General features: G+C 43.9%; 1 protein-coding gene across 1 annotated transcript in view; it reads right to left on the minus strand.

Moving 5' to 3' along the window:
* Window positions 1-20,672, minus strand: part of ABCA12 (ATP binding cassette subfamily A member 12) — a 113,852-nt gene that overhangs the window by 77,471 nt on the left and 15,709 nt on the right. Inside the window, exon 3 of the mRNA XM_074829975.1 lies at window positions 5,016-5,109. Within this exon, the coding sequence (XP_074686076.1) occupies window positions 5,016-5,109 (94 nt within the window). The remainder of the gene's footprint in view (window positions 1-5,015; window positions 5,110-20,672) is intronic.

Genomic DNA, 20,672 nt, shown 5'->3' on the forward strand with positions numbered 1-20,672 from the left:
CAAAGCCTTTCTCTGTTAACTATGGGACAAAGTTAGTGTAAGGGTTTCTGCATCGGAGCAACACGCTGGGATTGAGGCAGAATTGAACTGCCAGAGTTAAAAGTGGTTTGAGGACCTTAGTTACACAGTTATGCAGACCCACAGGGCAGGAGCCCCCTGAACTCATCTACCAGCACACTGCTGCAACAGCCAGGGGGGCAGAGACACGCACGGGTGATAAGGACGGAGGGCGAGAGGCACCGCCTGCCATGCGCGTGGCAGAACAGTCACCTCCCACATCGCAACCAGCTGCCTAACCCGCTTTCCCAGTGGTATGGGAAAGGGGATACCATCTGCATTTATCCTTTTCTTTTAAGCAATACAGAGCATCCTCCTTCTTTTTCTGACACTGCTGATCTGGGTAACTCATGCCTCAGTTACCTCTAACATGATAACAGTGCTCAGCACAGAAGTCACAGGAAAGGTATGTCTTCAGGTGCAACAAGGCACAGCCTCTCTCCTAAAGCATCTCAGATCTCTGCTCCGGGATTCATACTGATTTTTCCACTCAATTCTGGACCTGTTCAAATCCTAGCTACCGATCACTGTAAGACTGAATGGAGCTCAGAGACCCTCCTATCCTGGGCCCTCTCCCAGGAGCACTGGAGCCAAGAATGAGAGCAGAGTGTATCTGCTGCTATGTAGTGTTGTGCCACACAGCTCTGGCTCTAATCTAGACCTAAACAGCTATGCTGGTACTGGCAAACAGTCTAGTGCTCAACTCTTAGGATATTCCCCCAGAATATTGGCTGCAAAGAGCAGCCTTGCAGAGCACTCTGCTACTGAGTCTATCATGAGTGTCTCCAAGTGAATGCAATACACCCTGCAGGCATCTCCACGATGGTCATGAAATCTGGGTGGAAATTCTGGGCAGAGGTGAAGGGTAAGATGTGTTTCATTGAGAAGAGTTCAGGCAACGAATTCCCTGGCAGAATTTGATGGATTTAAGACCAGACCCAAGAGCACAGCTTCTTTCAATGAAGAAGGAAAAATACCTGTGAATGAGGCATGGCTTTCACAGAGCACTGCCTGCCCCTTGGAAAGCCAGGGCAGGGGGCAGAGCCCTGGGTCTAACAGGAGGGCAAGGTTTCTACAGCATCTTCTCTGTAGCGCTGAAGAGCAGGGTTTCTGAATGAGTGGACACACCCAAAAGAGCTTCTACAGAGAATAAGGATGAGGTCAAACTGACAGGAGGGGAAAGAAGGCGAACAGAAAAGGAAGAAAGCGGGTGGGGAGGGCGTGACAGGGTGTGACAGTGCTAGTTAAAGCAAGGAGCATAATCAGGCTTCTCTGTAGACTGAGTGGGTTGAGCCCTGAGGGACAGATTGTATCTCATACACAATTCCCATACCTTGCGAAAACCTGCAGTGATGGAAAGGGACTTTTGTCCCTACTCACTCTAGAAAACAGGTGATACAGGCACAAAAGACTGGAAGATATCATCAAACCCAGTTCACTGGCTTTCACACTGTAGGCTTCCAATCCAGAGCTTCCTATCCACATGTATGCCACAGAACACATCCCAATACCTCCCAGAAAATACAAAGGCTGTAATAAAAATATCAAAAGCCACAACTGTGATGCACATAGAAAACTGGATGGGGATTTTGTGTGGTTAGAGTCTCAGATCATCACAGGAACTGGGCATGCAGAGAGAGAGAAACCCCATTTTCATTCCTCCTGACAATAATTTTTGCTGACCTGGAAATACATGATCAAGCGGATGCCTGAGAGAAAGAAGAGAGGTGGGTTTTTTCCTCTTAGATACTAGATGCTTTCGTTGTGATGAAATTATATATCAGATGGATTTCAGCTCCTTGTTTGCCTCAGTTCTTAGTTTTCCTATGATCAGTCTCTTGACTGGTTACATTTATTTGGCATGTCATTTCCCTTCGGAGTTCAGTCCGGCACAAGCTCCCATTACATTAGGTGCTACATAACATAATTCAAAGCAAGCAACTTGCTCTTGCAGGAAGCTCTTGCCACTTGTTCATTCTTGACTGATATTTCCTAAGTAATTTCTCTACATAATCCTCAATCTATTCAATGTGTATTAGATGTCATTCAGAAGAACTTACTGTCTCGAATTTGAGCTGTTTTAATTGAGCAAATAATAGATTTCATGATATTTCTGTGGCCCTGAATACATGAGATAAGCTTACAGACTGAGATTTTCTCTGGGGTTATCTCTAAGGCTTCAAAATTCAGCATCTGAGTAGGTTATTCTACCTCTGTCATTTATCCTGTGCTTCCTGACTTTTGTCTACCTGCAATAATCTCTTGACACCAGAACTGGAAACAGCTTCTTGTCACTACTTAATGATTGTGTCTTTTAAGGCAGGCACTGGAAGTCAGCATTAAGTGGATTTTATTCCTGTTCAGAAAGAACCAAAAAAACCCTCCTGTAATGGTTTTCCTAGATGTGTCCACCCCTGACCTTTTTTTTTTTTTTTTTCTATCAGAAAGAAAGTTCCCAAATGATTTCTCTTTTGCTTTCCAAGCAAAAAGTTGATACATTTTTCCAGTTGTCAAAAAAAGAGGGTAACTGTCTAATGGCTATTCTTGTTTAACTAGAAAAGCAGAAGAAACTGGTTGTTAGATGCTCTGGTGAATGTCCTTCTCCATCCCCTTATGATTCTTAGATGGTCTCTGAACATCTGGATGTTCAGATATACACCACAAGAATATACAAAAATTTACACAAACAAGAATACACCACAATCATTATTTTCCACCATAAAACCTCCCTTGCAATAGAGAGCTCCTATCATCCACTTCTAAGAGAGACACACCTACTTGCATACCTACTGAGACTTGTCCCAGAATAGAATTCATCTATGGAAGAAAAGGGAACTAGTCCAAAGATACTGCCCAATCTTCCCCTTCCCTGCAAAGCACAACTGATGGAGCTACGTGCTGTTCCTAAGAAAATGCCTTCCAATACATTAATTCAGAGATGCAACCATCCAGAGCAAACATGCTCCAACTAAATATACCTGCAAACTAATAGCCATGTAGAGTAAAAGAATAAATATTTTACCATCCAGCTGGCTCTCTTGACACTCACCCGATTTATCAGGGACAGGAAGTACAACCGATAGAGCAGTGTGGGAGGACTGCCATTTCTACACTTGGCAACATCTGGGGTTTTCACAAAATACATGTCCTGTCTTGCCTGCTCCAACTGGTTCAAGGGGATTTGAGAGAATTGAAAGTATGTAACATGCCTAAAGAGGCCTTTTGCTGGCAGCGATGGGCTTGGGGTTAAAAGACCACCCTAACACGTGAAGAATGTCTTTCTCCATTAAAGACTTCCTGTGATACTTTCAGAAAGTTACTTACTCTGGCTACCCATCCCTGTCTACAAAATGAGGTATACAAACCTTTAGTCAGATTAGGCTGCAAGCTCTCTGGGACAAGGGCTATCCTAATGGTATATCCAGTATTTGTCACGATGTGGCCCTTTCTCACACATTATACAGAAACAAAGACATTTTAATCACAGAATCACACATGTCACTGGGTCAAACATTTCCAGTGCACACACGTCATCCAATATCGATCTCTCACAACCACATTTTACACATCTTATAGCTACAAACTGTGGAAGTCAACAGCTTCTCCTCACTGCTACCAAAGTCTGTCTGTCTCTCCCCCTGCATTGGTCTCCTCACCCCAAATATAAAAATCCAACATTGCCCATGCCAGGGCTTCCTACTTGTCGAGTTGATGACACCCTGATGCAGGTCATCCATGGTGGTGTCTCTCCTATGAATCAGGTGTTGCAAATCTTTTAGTAAGGGTAATTTGTGAGGGCCTATTCCTACCCTGTGCTGGGAAACTATGGTGCTCACTAATAGCTCTCTGCACAGCTTTGTGCTGCAGCACATCAATGTGATTCAGCAGACCAGGTGTGCAACATGAAGGAAGAATCTTGCATGCACTTTCAGGGTCTCTGCAATAAGGGCAAGGAACCCCTCTAATGAGCAGATAATAAAGAGTGCAGCTCCATGATTGATTTCTCCCAAAACAAAGGTAGGCCATCACTGAAAAGAGGGGCCCAGCCCATTCACCCACTCCTCTCACCTCCCTTCGGACTGCACTTGTAAGGCCATAGAGAGCAGAATCAGGGATTTGATCCAACTCAAAATTAACACTTTGGAAGGGAAAAAGGCTTCCAACTGGATAAAATCCTTGCTCTGTTTTACCATATAACTTCATGAACAAATGTGGCCAGGGTTGGGGGTATGCTTCTTCTGATGGTGATAAGGACTTACTAAATCAGTTTAAGTTTTCTAGAGCAGATTAAAGCACACTCATGCTCTGAGATGTAGACATGTTCTCCTGACCCAGGAAGCAAGGCTTGCAAGCAGAAACGACCTTCTGTAAACTCTTCACCCACTTCACCACCACCAACTCTTCACCCACCCAAATTGCTGCTCTTTGACTTGCTAGAAAGGGCTCACATACACCATCAGGTCACAGAAGCCCAACAAGTTGCTATTCTTCAGCTGAGCCTTATAGGTGCCTAAATAGGTGCTTTTTGCTTGTAGCACACACAAGGTAAAATCTTTCACGTTGACCAACCTCACATCTGTTACCTCACCTTCATAATCCCACTTGAAGCCTATGCCGTTACTCATTTTACTAAGATCTCCCCCAGCTGCCCTCTTGTCCCTCAATTTATCATGTAAATTTATATTGCTGTCTACAACAGCAGTATCTGAGTGCATCTTGATAAGACAGTTCTTTAAAGCTGTTTTCTAATTATACAACTAATTTGGAAAAAAACATAAACAGAAACAACCTCAGAGGAACACAGACATTTTATTTACAGCATGCTGCATCCCAGGAAATCTCCACTGGAAGCTACAAAGAATCAAATTTGTAAAAGTAACAAAACACATCAAATTAACACATCAGTCACTGAAATGAGAACTGAATCCCAAAGACATAAAAACAAACCAGTTACTTACAGTTTGGCTGTGGTTCTGGAGGGAATTTGAGACGGATAATGGCCAAGATTATGAAAACAACCACAGGCCAGGAAATTAAAATGAACGACCATACCTATAAAACAGCAATGAAAATATATCGGTTACGTTTGTCGTATTGATGTGTCTCAGAGCTTGTCTGGAATGTACAAGTACTACCCTAAATGAGTTATAGGATGTACTGTAAATCATGCCTGTCTTGGTATGCATACTATTAAAAGCCAAGTATTATCTATGCAGGAAGAAAAACTACGTAAGATTTCAAGAGCAAATAACAAGTCTGAAAATAACACAAGCCTTCCTGTGTTTCAGTTTGGCTGATAATTACGGGGGACAGTGTTTAGGCAGCTTTGAGACACTGCTATGTAATAGTAAAAACACACTGAGAAGTACAAGACTTTTGGATACACTGATCGCAAGATAAAAGAGCTAAATCGAGAAAGGTTGGTTTCACTTTCAGTGAAAGACACTGCTCAAATGATGGGTTAAGATTACTTTGATTTGATTATACCTCAAAATTAAAGTGTTTGACAAGGGAATTGTCAAGTGTACGGCTTTTTTTTTTAACCCGAAGTTTCACTGTTCTTCACAAATAGTAGTTCAGCCTCACAGTAGAGCTGAAAGAAAGAATTTTCACAGCAGTCATTTACAAGATGGGGAGCTCAAGCATGGTGAAGGAAGAGGTTTATGAAGCTGGGTAACCAGTCAACTGGATAAGTCATATTTGAACACCAATCACAAGGATCCCTCATACGAGCTTCTGACCCCAGCAATCTAGCTTCCTGACACTTTTACATTTCCACACTGTAGCAGTCCATATAGATGAGCTGAGATGGAAGAGAGTTGATGTAAAATTGGCCTACTATGTTGGAAAAATCATGAAATTTGTAGAGCTCTTGTCTCTGACATGAGGGTTGACCGTTTCAATGGACAAGAATGAAGAAAATACAGTCTGCTAATCGTCTAGTGTAGTAAACCAACCCAGGCAGGAGGCCCAAAGTCAGTCTTAAAACTACAAGCCTTGGAGTTTCGTAAACTAGGAAAATGCAATTATTCAAATGATCAACTGCTTTTGCACTACCTGGCTAACTTGCTACCGTGCTTACTAGATTAGAGTTTTCCATCCATCAGTAGTTAAGCTCAAACTACTCTGTGCTGCAAAATTGCTTGTGTTATCTTCATGCCAATTTTTGAAACTGCAAAGATGTCTTTCTTCAGAATCATCCCATTCTTCATCGTTGCGTTGCTATTTTTTTCAGATCAGCACATATTACCCCAAACTGTTTTTCCAAAGTAATTCCAAGCCCATAACAGTGTTTTCATTTCCTGTAACACTTACTGAAACATAAAAACAAACCAACAGACAGACCAACAAATCCTGGAGAGCAATTCAGCTTAAAGATGGTTATTTTACAGCAACTCCATCCCTATCATCCCTGATGAGATGACACAGCCATGAAAGTAGGAGCAAAATTCATGCCCCAAAATAGACAACTGACAGACATCAAAGCACAAGGCACCTCCCCACACATCCCTCAGAGACCATACTCCTATAATTTCAGCATTCAGCAATATTTTAATTTTTACAGACAATATACTTTCTGCCTTTTATATATACACTGCCAACTTATAACGAGATTCATCACTGAAATGAACATAGTTTTCTAATTTTTTTGTATCACATGCTTTCCCTATAATCAGTCCCCAAACACGCTGTTTAACTCTGATTAATTAACATGCAAATGGTATTATTAATGTATCCTCCTTGTTTAGTACTACATAGGCTAAAATAAAATTATGGGGTAACAGCACAGAAACTGATATTAGTCAGAAGCTGCCTAAAGGAAGGGCAAGAGATCTGTCATATTCTTGGGGCACGAAATGAATACTGATTGTTTCTACTCAGGGAAACCTTTGTACCTCCCCATTTTGAGCTAAAATAGTGCTTATACTTCCCACTTTCCAGACAGCTCTTCCCTTAGTATCTCTGTCCTTTGATTTAATTGGATATAATAGTAGCTGGGCACATCAGTTGCAACATAACAGCATTCCCACTGTCCCAGGCATTTCTAGTTAACAAAACCAAGACAACCACCCTGGCCAAACTGCTTGCAAGTGGAACATGTTGACTTGAATGGAGCCATAAGCAACCTCAATTTGGCTCTTGGGACATTAAGCACTGGGATGTAGGTTGCATAATCCTTCGGTTGCTGGATTATTTCACTGCTAAAAGTAGATTTAACTGCTCAGACATTAGTATCTCTGGATGCAGGCACATTTTCTCTCCCTCCTGCCTCTGTTTAAATAACTCAAGCTGCCTAAAAGCGACAGATGGAAAGCAACAGAAGTGTAAGAGGCACCAATTTCTTCAATTCCCCTTGGTACACAGGCCAAACCTTGGTCCTGAGAAGGCTGCCACCTAAACTCATGACCATTCCTTTCTCAGCAGGAGTAACCTGTACTGAGGCACTCCCTGGCCATGGATGCAGAGCTTCAGCTAATTTCAGCAGACTGAGAGTCAAGCAAGCTGTAGCTCTCCCCATGCTGCACAGGCAGAGGCAGCCTCTCCAGGGGCTCTGCGGAGAGCTCTCAGAGGAAATAAAGTCTGAAGCAAAAGGCAAAAGCAAATGTGTTTGCCAGCCTTGGAGAGGCTGATAAACAGGGCAGGAAACCACTCGAGTCTGCAGGGGGAAGGACAGTGTGCCTGGTGTCAGACCCTTCGTGACATACCAGTCAGCCCTGGCGAGGGCAGCCAACACCCCTGAAACAGCAGGAACCACCTTCACTCGTTATCAGAAACTGAGAAACACAACAAAATGCTTCCCTCACAAAACAAGCATGCAAAAATAAAAAAAGCTTTCTAAAAGCCTGGTCTGTAAGTGAAGTCAGAATACAGAGGTAAAAAACCACAAAGCAGGTGCACAGAAAAATCAGGATTTATTTGGGAGCAGAGATCTGGGTTTACCTCCTCACACCCTCCAGTCTAAGCAAGCAACCCCGTTCGGAGCAAGAGAGGGAAATGAAGAAGGGTTTCAGGGAATGCCTGCCATAAAATAATCAGGAGTAGCTAGATTTTTATTTTAACTGATATTTCAATTCAGCAGAATTGACATTTCAACTCCACAGGAAACCAGAATTAAAGCAAGTGAGACTGTATGGTCAGAAGTACAGGCAGAGCTTAGGTTAGCATTTACTCTGGGTACACAAGAGCTGAAAGTGACCCAAACCTTCTGCTTTTAACTGTTACAATTTCTCTTGAGAAATTAGAGGTAATTTATTGGGATTCCTCTGAATCTCAGAGAAAGTCTCCACAGCTCCCACAGAGGATCGCAAGGAGCCAGATAAACTCAGCACCTCTCTGAATCAGGCTCCAAAATGGAAAGGCAGGATAGGGCAGGCAAGAACAGACCTTGCAGAAGCATGAGGCCTTTCACTCCATCCTCCTATCACACCCTCCATGGCCATTTCTCTTCTGTCAACATTTTCTGCACCTGTCAAGGCTTCCACTCAACCAAAGCAAGTTTAAAAACCATCACATTTGGGTTACTAGGAAGAGGACAGGTTGCAATACAAGTCCATGAACTGCAGCATGCTCCTGCTGAAATTACAGTGCAGCTGTATTGAAACCAGACTGGGACGAAACTACTGGGCAGGCTTGGCCTGGACACGCAATGCCACCCAAAGGAATATTTGCCTCCCTGCTGCTGCTGCAGTACAGATTGCTCTCCAGACATTGCTGGAATTGGTTCATCTTTTGGGAAGAAAGACCATTTGAGGTGTTTGATTTGCAACACACTGGACTGCACTGGAAATCTGTCCTATCTGCATCTCTCAGAGCTACCTTTTCCTTTGTCCATCCTTTACAAATGGCTCTCTATAAGGGTACCGCCCATCACCCCCAAATCCCAGAGACTCCTTGGAGGCTATACACCAACCGTGGGGTCTTTTCACATGGGACCAGATACAGAACTGCAGCTTTAATTCAAGTCTGCCCATGAGTTTAGTTTGCACATGGTTTTGTTTGCATGGACCACTGCCCTGAGGGAACAACAGTGGCATCCGTGGTACTCAGTCTGGACTTCCGAGCCCTCAATGCATGAGCTTCAAGGCAAGACCCAATCACTTTGGCTTAAAAAGACCCACCTTCACTTCCATGCCATTCCCTTACTTCCCTCTGCCTCTATCACCAGCCTTCAAAATATTTTAGTACTGTGACCTTCCTTTCCTGTAGTGCCCCCTTTGCTCCTCAGCTCCTGTGATTTCCAGGTTGCCCCTCCTCTACTACTTTGTTTTCACACTCACCGGCTGCCTCTTGACACTCAGCCAGTTCTTCCACAGCAGGATCCTCAAGTGCTGAGAGAGCGCAGCCATCCTTGGCTGACCCAGCTGAAAGTGAACGGGCTGCGTATTCTTCCTCCCCAGGCTTAGGAGGCAAAAGCGGAGGCTCTAACCCAAAGGGGCATCCAGTGTCCAATATCCAAGCCTCTGCCTCTTCCCCACAGCATAGCTCTGTAGCAGCTACTTCATCCACTTGTGGCTGCTGTACTCCCAGTAACCGTAGCTCTTGTCCTCACAGCAATTCAACAGGTTATTCTTCTCCAGGCAGGCAGGCAGACGCAGCAGCCTGCCTCCACTTGTGTTAATTACAATATCCAGCCTCTCCTGGCTGCTCGTTATTCAAGCCCTAACCGATAAAATGGATAGCATTCCAAAAAGATGCTTCTGCTTAAACAAAAGGTGATGCATGCCTCCTCCTCCTCCCCGTGATGAAACTGCCTGCCTGCCCACACACCGCTTCTGCTGGAGAGGTGTCATCAACAGCAGAGTTAGGCCGCTTGCCAGGCCAGTCCGACTTCCCCGAGTTTGCAGGGAATAGCTGGGAAGAAGAAAGCATCCACAGCATGCGTCTTCCTGGCATTGCTGATTTGGAATTAGGTTTTTTAATACTTTTGACTGTCTGAATTAAATCTAACCATCCAGAGAAATTAAATGAAAGAGTTAAAAATATATATAAATTAAAATCTCAGGGATAGATCTAATTGCTCAGTTTCCTGCATCTTCCCTTTCCTCCAAGAGGTCAGTCCTGGGGTTCTCACTGATTGAATTCAATATAACACATAAAATCCACTGGGAATGGGATTGCAGAATCAGACCCCACAAAGATTTCAGAACACTAATGTAGCTTGAGCACTGTTATTATTCAAATGATCACTGAATTCTTCAAGCTAGCAGTAAGATATCTTAAAAAAACAGCTAGAGATGAAAGGAAAGAGTAAACTGCAGGTACGGAGGGAAGCAATGACAGCAGAGGGGACTGATCATGGCACCAAGGACTATAACAAATCTGAGTTTTGAAACCTGATACAGACTTGTTTAATGAGTTCTGGTCATCCAGCAGAGCTCTCGTCCCCCTCAGGAGAGGAACACGACACTCAAGTACCCCATCTGCTAACACTGAGATCATCCTCAAAGTACCTAGGCAAGCTATGGAAGACTTCACTGCTCTCAGCATATTTCATAAAAGAGATCAAAAAAGATTCTCCTACATGGCATTTCTTCCAGCCACAAACTTTGTTCCTCAAAAATGAAAAACATCTTGAATGCATCCTTGCCAAATTTCACCCAGGGACAAAAGTGGAGGTGGCAGCCCTGCCATCCACAATGATCTTGGAGCAGAGGAGCTTTGATCTAAGGGTTGTAAAAAGCACTGAGTGAGAATAAGAGAGAGGGGGAGAGAGAGATATGGTACTCAGTGAAGAGAAGCAGCTTCACTGGATTGGTTAGGAAATACTTCAAAGGCGGGAATAGCAACAGAGATGGAGCAGTCCCAGCCCCACATACCTTCAGTCTAAATAGATTGGACATTCCAATGATGGGAGTGGAGCTGGAGCTAAAATGAGCCTAAAAGGCTTCCCTGGTATAGTTTTGATAGCGATGGGAAGAAACCCAAACATCTAACCTCCCAGCTCTACATTCACAGGTTTTTTCTACCAAATGCCCGTAGGAGAGAAAGGGATCTCGTTTGGGTCTGTGAGTTGAGAACAAGCACTGCTCCTCAGGACACTGTTCTAGTTCAGCTACATGTAAGAGGCACAGCCAGATTCACTGCATTTGGTCCACAGACCATTTGTAAACTTGCTTCACTTCCTCTCTGGGACTGTAAAAAGAAATCCAAATATAGATAATTCTGCTCTGAGGGGGTAAGAGAGAAGAAATTTATAATTTCACCATTCACTGCTTTGCCAAGGTCTTTTAAGGCAAGCGTCTGATTGCTTCTTTTTGGTATTCAGTCAAACAACTGTTTCAAAAGAACACTGTGATTTGGATAATAATTTTCCCAAGCAAATGCACATCCTTACTTCCTTTATGAACTGAGTCAACAAACATTCCCCTTGGGAAGTACCCAAAGGATAATTTGTTCGAGTTCACCACTGTAAAACCAGAAAAACTCAATGTCAGTTGGCTCCCAGAGCACCTGCACTCAACTCCCCACACACCATGCTGTTCCAGTTCGAGAACACAAGATGAGAACTTTATTAATCCACTATACCTTTTTGCCTTTTTAATTCCTTTACTTAACAATTCCTGCAGATGGCACAGGAGGCTGTGCAACTACATGGCCACTCCTGGACAAAGTGACCAGAGCTGACAGATGTCCCAGTGACAATGCAAATGTGCATATAGGCAGAGGGGGAGAGGAGGGAAAGGCCAAATTCTTCCTTCTCCCAGTGAATCCTCAGTTGGTTTATTCCTGTGGTTGAAGAACTAGGGCTCTTCTGGGCTGAAGGGCAAATTATTGGTTAAGATCACAGGAAAGAAAAGCAGAATCTGCTTCTGTGACCGTGAAGCTGAGGAAACCCTCTGGGAGCTCTGAATGGTGATTTCACTTAGTGCAGGTCTTCAGAGACACGACTCATCCCAAGTACTGCAGTGGTGGGTTGTAGCTCACGAAAATGCCAAGCAGGGGCTGTAGCCTCCAGGGCAAAAAACTCTCCCCATGCACCAAGAACTCACAAACTGAGACCTTTTCTTGGGACCTTCTTTGAAGTAGAGGAATTTTTACTTCAGTAAAAAGGAATGTACTCATGCTTTCCAGGTGTGCCGAGTTACCTCTATGTGAAATGAAAGCTTAGGGAAGTGATGCAAGACAGAATTGGTAAGAGAAGAGGATAAAGTCCATGAGTGAAGGATCTGCAAGAGTGCTGGACATGTGCTTCCACGAGGACATGCCCTTATGGGTCCTGCTGTATCAGGGCCAGGAGCTGTGTGTGCCACAGGCAGCAGCACTGTGCAATGCAATGGGTGGATCCAGGAATAGAGAAAACCATCCTGTGGAACAACTGCTACACAGAGCCACGCCAGGGCTGCGGGGGGCTCTCTCCAGATCGAACGCTTTGGGAGGATGAGAAGAAATGGCTGGCCATATAGTTAATGTTTCACTAGTTGCTTGGTCAAAACAACAGGTCCACACACCAGAAAGCTAACAGCACCATAAAATGCTAGCAGCCGTCTGCTCATTAACACTCTTGGCTTGGCTTTTAAACACAGGGGTAGCTGGAGCAAATCCGACAGGGCAGAATATTTATCCCCTTGAAGTCAGTGCCAGACAAGAAAGAAAAAACCTATTCTGTGGCTAACAGGTAAAAACCCAAACCAAAACACTAATCTTGCAGTGACTGCGCACGCTACGACTAACCAGCAGCAGAGACTTCCAGAGGCACACAGTGGTTAGGTGCCCTCAGGGGCCCGGAGGAGGAGAGATCACACCAGCAGTGAGTGAAGCAGCATAACCAGATTAACTACCATGCCAGAGAAATACGCGTAAAGTGGAATGAACCGAAGGAGATCTGCAAGGGGAGCAATGGGATAATGCTATGACTCATGAAGAGGCAGGACTCTGAATTTGGTACTTTCCTCTTACAGAGTTTGCAGTGTCTACTTACCAGACTTAGCTCAGGAGCAAGTCCAGACTGTGCAACAAAGGGCTTTCCTCATGGCTTGTGTAAGAGAAGATTGACTAAATGTTTGACACTCTTGCCATAAAGATCTCAGAGATGCCATGCATAGGCTTTAGCTGTGATCTCTTATCCACAAACCCAGCCAGGCCAAGGACTGCTGAGTGAGCGGCCTTGAGCCCACACTCCTGTCTGCAAGCTGTAGGGCACTCGCAGACCAGTGCTGAGCAGATCTATCTGCTTAAAGATAAGCGCACGCTTACATCTCCTGTTAGATGGCACTTTGCTACGGTCGCAGGCACTAGCAAGGTGCTACAAAATACAAGCGTCACCATTTCTACCAGAACAGAGACAGGTGCAGAACAGAGCAAGAAAAGCCTTCATACAATGGGTACAATTAATTTTCAGCTCAAAGCCCTTGGCTGCTCATTTCCATGCAGCAGCCCTCTATCAAAGGGCGGGCCTTCAAACCAAGCCCAGATTTTAGGATGCTCTGAAACCAGAATGAGTAAGAATCAAAGAACATCACATGCCCTTGCAGCACCGATGAAGGTAAAATTTAAAAGTCTATGGCCAACTTAAAACACTGCCTTCTTCACAGCTAGAGAAGCAGTTGCCTGAGGACTTGACAGCATTAGGGCACACAGTTCACAGTGCTGGATGATGCCGAAATGGCGTAAGACTTGAGCTAACTGGAACACCACTTGCTAAATAATAAAAAAGGCTTTTGTTAAGCAGCTCACAGTATTCCCCAATGAGGGACTGCACATACTCTCTGGGTTGATCCAAATTCCTTCCAAAGGCATGGCAGGAGCCTAGAAATGTAGATTCCTCCACATTTCCTGGGTGCCTAATTTCAGACAGCTGAACAAGGCATTGTTTTTAGAGAGATGTTCACTCAGCATTTTTGAAAAAAATCAGAACCCTCAGAAAAACTAAAATGGGTAGCAATATCTTTAGCCACTATGGAAACTGCAGGTGATGTAGCATCATCATCACAGCACCACTCTGCCACCAGCAAAGACATTTTCACAATTTATTGGTGATTTTTCTTCCCCCCATTAAAATGCATTTGCAAAACAGCCCCTCCTGGAAGCAGTTTTCCCTCCAGTGGTCCAGAGTCATCAGTTACATTGGAAATACAAGGATGTTGCCACACAGGACCCACTCCAGAGAGTTCAAGAAGAACTGTGTTGCTGATTTTTGGTTCAAAGTCCTTGGCTATTAACTGCTTATTTCTACAGAGAAGCCCTGTTTCCAGGAACAAGCCCCCAAACCAAGTATGAGTTTTGGGATACTCTGATACTAGAGCAGTTAAGCACCAAAATCAAAATGCCTGAGCCTCCTGTAAGTGAATTAGAGGTACCAAAGGCTGAAAACCTTTGGGACTGGATTTTCAGAAGAGCTCATAATTGAGGTTTTTTCCCTCTTATGTCAACAACATTCTGCAAGAGCAGATTTAGTAGGGAAACACAGCTTTTGGCTTTAAAGTCATGGTGTCTCTGTTCAGAAGTGCAGTGTTACCAGCCAGCCCTTTACCTTACTCATTTGCTCCTAAGGTCACCTTCATCTACATTTGGTCCTAGCAAACCTACAGGTCCATGAATCATTTCCCACCACACCCAGCAGCTGAGGGCTTTATTTGTGGGACTCCTACACGCACACCTACCTTGCTACAGGCTGCTCACAGGCTTCATGATGCTCCTTTTCCATCAGTTACAAACTCCTGTGATACCACTCATACACAGCACTGAATCAGGATTAAAAATTTGTCAGAAAAAAGTTGTGGGCACAAGAAATGGACAGTGAAAGGCAGCTAATCCTGGTAGATCCTGGTAGTCACCAATAACCCCAGTTTAGTCTCTCCCTATTACAGTAAAAGTTCACCAGTAGAGTCATGCACCCCTTCTATTCCACCCTCTTGCTCATCAAATAAACCCAGCAACGTATAGTTCTTCAGAGTATGCATTCAAGCTCACTAACTTGGGGTCCACTGTGCTCAGTTATGCATGGTGCCTCCTTAATAAATCCCCTTCTCTCCTTTCTTATTCTTGGGGCCAGGGTCTAACTTTCAATCTACACAAACCCACTGAATCCCAAGGCTTGTAAGTGGGCATTACCTGACACAACAACTGGCATACCTGCTTCAATGCAAACTTTGCTCAAGAGCCTTGCTTCGCAAGAGCAAGCAGATGATATCACTGCAAGCTTTATTAGTATGTCCTTTAACCTTTCCTCTGGATTATCAACAATGTTAAGACCAGATCTAATGCTAAGACTTACAACAAGATATTAGACAGCTACCAGCATCCAACTTCTCTGACATTTCTCATTTATCGTTCTTTGTGCATTCAGCTAGTTTCCAATCTGTGTGGCAACATTTATGTCGTGTCGTGTGAACCTGGACAGCTAACAGATGGACTAATTAGAGATCATACTATTTATGGTTAGACTGATAACAAGGTCAAAGCAAGGTCACTGTGAAAAATGGCTTTGACTTTGCAAAGAACAATGGGTATTTTCAAGGCTGGGGACAACCGTGCTTTCCAAATGAAAGTGTCAGCAAAGCTGCCAAAAAACTCCAACAATCCAGCTTCCAAATTAAAAGGCCTGAAGACAGACTGCAAGAATAAGGAAACAGCAGATGCAAGATGCACTTGTGACAACAGCTGTATCATGAGTGTGCTGTTCTGTATGCAATGGAAACATACATTTCCTGAAAGGTTAAAATTGTATTAAGTTAAAAATTAACTATAGTCATCTGCACACGACAGGAAGATAAACCCTCAGTCGTGGATTTAGAAAAGAAGGGAGTTTCCTTTGTTCCATAATAAAAGCAAGATCAGCTTCACAGATGGTCGACTTGAAAAAGTAGAAAGAAGTAACACCGAGAGCTCTATCCTGATAGATACTGCAAGACAGAACATGAAGCCTGTATCCACAGAGCAGTGATCACCTGTACTGAAAAAAAACCAAACTACGCTCATCTTGCTTCTCCCATATAAAAATGGGACCAGCTAGCCAAGTATGCTTATGTAGGGACAGACACCTTCCACTGAACCTGAAATAGTGGGCTGAAAGACCCAAATCCATGTCTGGGTTGAGTATAGATGAGTGCAGATGATCAAACAACTGTCCAACTTGCAGAACATAGAGCAAGACATTCTTAGGAAGGTATTTAATGGTCTTGACTGCATCAGATTAAAAAAAGAGCTTCTTGTTTCAAACCTAAGGACACCACTGAAAAATAAGCTCAATGAAACCCCACCAAAACAGAGATAAAGCAAAAGTTCAACTTGTACAGAGGGTGCCACTTGATTTTATTGAGCTATTCAAAAGGCAACCAACTAGACCAAAAATCTGCTCAGTGTTATAAAGATGATCAAAGCAAAGCTTTGTTTAGCTCCAAACAATATAGAGTCTGGATATACAAGGCTGACTGTATCTGATATCAGATACTAAAAAGTCCTTGGCCAGCTGCATACCTTGCTGACAGATCATTTCAAAGCCCCAAGCAGCTTCAGCTAAAGCCCGTGAGACTTCGTTGACACATGTTGAAGACCACAGAAGCCTAGCAAAATGGAAGACATCGCTAAGCTGCTGAGGTAAGAGATCTTAAAAGCAGCAACAGGAAAAAACATAAACTAAGATTATTACAGGATAATAAAACACCTACTTATAGTCCAGCTGGCTCAGATTTAGTAACTGAGTTGGAAGTAACTTTTTTCCCCCATAACTGGGACACGCTCCTTCCCACACAGATTTTCTGTTACGTGAACAAGCACAGGATTCTCAGTCCAGGCACTTAACATACACCTGGTTGCACATTTCTATGAAATATTTACAGGTATGATCACTTCTGTGGAGTTTATCCACCAGCATAACCAGGTTGAATTCAACCACCAGGTTTGAAAGCTAAGGGGAAAGACAAACAACCCCACAGACTCAATTTCTAGAAGCAAATAACAATCCAAAAGAGTACTCTAAGGACATGGAGTCACTACACTCCTATTTAATAGGTTTCTAGGGTGTCTATCCATCAAGTCACCTGGGTGTTATTACAAAATCAGCTAATTAAAACCACACCCTGAGATCTAAACGAGTATAGGGAGTGCTGATGAGTAATGACAAGTTACACAAGGCCTGTCAGCCTCCTATAGCTGGGAACTTGCTTGCTGTAGAAGAAAAATATGTGTTGTAATAATCTCATACAAGCACTACAGTGATGGAGGAGCACAGACAGAAGCAGAGAAGGGCTTGCTCACCTGCTTCTGAAAGCTCCTTAATTTATAGCAAAGGAAAGGTTAAAGAACCCTTTTCCCTCTTCAGGTCATCGATAAAAGACAGATGTCCCAAAAGAGGGCTTGATTCTCTGGCTCGTACAATGGAGATGGGCAATCTTCACTGAACGGGCGAGGGAGGGCGGCTCAACCTGAGGCTCAGTAATCAGCCTGGGAGAGAGTGCTCGCCCCTCCTTTCCCTAATGACTAGCACCCCATCACCCTTCCTGAGAGAAAACCGTTTGGATCACCCTTCCTGAGAGAAAACAGTTTGGTCCTTCATGAAAGCTTCTGATCTGGTTCACTGAGCTGAAGGCAGCGCAGTGCACACGAGAAGGGCTTATTATAAGGCATGCTGTGAGTTTATGGCCCCTGTTTCAAAATCTGTATGTGCCTGAGCACAAGGCACACAACGTGTACCTTGGAGACCTGGGGAGCAGGCGTGGTACACGTGCTGGGGAAGACAGTGGCTCCCCAGGAGTTGCTGTAAGATGTGCTGCCATGTACCTGGGCCTCAGCTGCAGACCGAGAGTTTGCAATTACCCAGCTGCCTGCCACCAGTCCGCCCTCACTAGTGGTTGCATGATGTGCCCTTATCTTGGGAGTTGCCCTTGATACACACAGAGCTCTTTAGCTATGGTATGCCCATCCCTGGATGACCAAACGGGCAAGACTCCACTCTAGATCTATACCTCAGAGAACTTACACTGCTGGACTTACCTAACAGCATGCTACAGTTTTATTTTTCAAACAGAAATGACAGCAAGACAAAGTCTAGAGTTGATATCGTAACTCTGCCATCAAATGGAAGAAATTAAACTCAAGTACTGTTGGACGGACTCGCACTAAGGCCACAGCAAGTCCAGCACCTTCTGGATAGCCACAGATAGTCAATCACACCCAAAACAAGCCATACTTGGTGGACATATAGTGATCCACCATGCAGGACCTCCTCAGCAGGTCAGACAGCTCCTGGTTGTACTGGTCCTACCATATCTGCAAAGCAAAGATGAAAGCAAGTTGTCTAGGGCCATTAGTCCTGGACCTCTGGACGTCTGGCAGGCCTGGCAGATCTCCCTGGCTGTTAGCAAGGTTGTTTGGTGACTATATTCTGGGCTCCTTGGTCCAAGGTCCAAGACATCCCAAATGACTTGCTGAGTTTTGCAGCTACCAAGTTGCAGAACTGGCCAGAATTGTAGTCACCTCCAGTCTGGATGTCTGGAAATCTCAAACAAATGACCTGGTTTGTTGCTTCTTGGTTTTTTCCTTGCCCAAACCAAATTTCTGTCTGGAAAAACTTTTAAATTATTAAAAAAAACCCCACAACAACCCCTAGATGTGTGTCCTTTTGGATGCCATTACAACTAGCACAATAAAAAATATGTTCTGTAAGAAATTTATAGCCATGAAATGCAGCTGGACCACTGGTAAGAGAGGAGCATAGCACAGACACTGTGCCTGTGCATGAAGATGAACACCTTTTGGTAGGAAGTTATAGTTTGTCTACAAAGGGCCCTGAAGACCTTTATTATTTATGGATAGTACCATTATTTAGAGTCCAAAGGTCTGCCCTTTTTCTTCAGCTTGTTTCAACAGACATCAAAGGAGGATTCATCAGTGTCTTCCTCTTCATTGCCAGAAGGTAGTAATAATAATAGTAATTGGGGTTCTTTACAGTCAAAATGCTTATAAAAACCATTCTCTAATTACTTAATAACGAGACATTTGATGATGCACTGGAAGCAACATTCATTGCCTCCAAGAAAACAGAAGTAGCATCAGATGGAAAATAAGGAGGTGATTGGTGACAGCCAACATGGCTTCACTGAGGGAAAATTGTGCCTGACAGATTTGGTGGCCTTCTACAACGAGGTTACAGCAGTACTGGATGAGGGAAGAGCAACTGATGTCATCTGCCTGGACTTGTGCAAAGCTTTTGACACTGTCCTGCACGACACCTTGTCTCTACATTGGAAAGACATGGATTTGATGGATGGACCACTCGGTGGATAAGGAACTGGCTGGATGGTTGCACTCAAAAGAACTGTGGTCAACAGCTCAATGTCCAATTGGAGACCAGTGTTGAGTGGTGTTCCTCAGGGGTCGGTGTTGGGACCAGAGATGTTTAACATCTTTGTTGGTGACATGGACAGTGGGATCGAGGCACCCTCAGCAAGTTCACCAACGACACCGAGCTGTGTGGTGCGGCCGACACACTGGAGGGAAGGGATGTGCCATCCAGAGGGACCTGGACAGGCTGGAGAGGTGGGACCATGTGAACCTCATGAAATTTAACAAGGCCAAGTGCAATGTCCTGCACATGGGTTGGGGCAATCCCAAGCACAAATACAGCCTGAGAGATAAGTGGATTGAGAGCAGCCCTGAGGAGAAGGATTTGGGAGTACTAGTGGATGGAAAGAAGCTAGCTGATACCTTGCTTTCCAAAACTAGTTTCAAGACAGACTATAATATACATATATATACATGTATCTCACTAGAAAAGAGTAAATAAGCCTCAGTTTGTACCATTCTGATAATTCAAAGACAGCAGTAAGGACTTCTGAGGGCAAATGGGATTGTGGTATTTTTCTAGGATGTAACTTCTTCCTGGAAGTTAAACCAGAGGATAAATGAGGAGATAATATCCAGTGTCAGTCAGATGACATAGCAAGGCATTAACCTTCTCACCAGTGCAGGCTGTTTAACTTGTATGAAGAAACCTAGAGTGCGCAAATAACATAACATGTAATAACAGAAATCATCAACCAACAGATCAACTCTCTCCCAGTCTCCCAGCTGGAGGAAAAATTTCTCCTCTCAACACAAGAACAGCAATATTGAGGAGGCTGTGATATCTAGACACAGGATTGCATGACTACTCCAGCTATTGTAGAATCAACATTTTGTCTCCTGCGTTTACATGAAGCAAGTTAGGCACAGATTAAATTGGAAAAAGTGTAGACTAGCAATGGAATAAGATATTGCAAGCAATTCTGAGCTGCATGACTATTTTCACAGTGCTCTGGGCACAAAGGCTGCCCAAGAATGCACCATTTTGAGACAGGCAAGAGCCTTGGGGCTCCATTAATGTAAAACACTGCGTTCCTACACTACTGGTATTTACAGAGACTCGCTCAGTCCCACAAATTAATACCACTTTGATGTAATTTCTTACAAGTGGTCCAGATGGATGGGTTTTGATGGTGAAGTATCTGAAATTTTAGCTTGGAAATACTACATTCACGTGCTTTCTCATGGCAGAAGGCTTCATGGACCATTTCTGTGCAAGCAGCCAACTTAGATGCACTGAGTTACTCTCCTATCACCTTCCTCCCTGCTGCTGAAGAGAGACCCAAGCTGGGACTCCCACCACGGTGTGGGTCATTCAGCCACAATCAGTAACA

This window comes from Strix aluco, chromosome 6, assembly GCF_031877795.1.
Source record: "Strix aluco isolate bStrAlu1 chromosome 6, bStrAlu1.hap1, whole genome shotgun sequence".
In the NCBI taxonomy this organism is placed as follows: domain Eukaryota; kingdom Metazoa; phylum Chordata; class Aves; order Strigiformes; family Strigidae; genus Strix; species Strix aluco.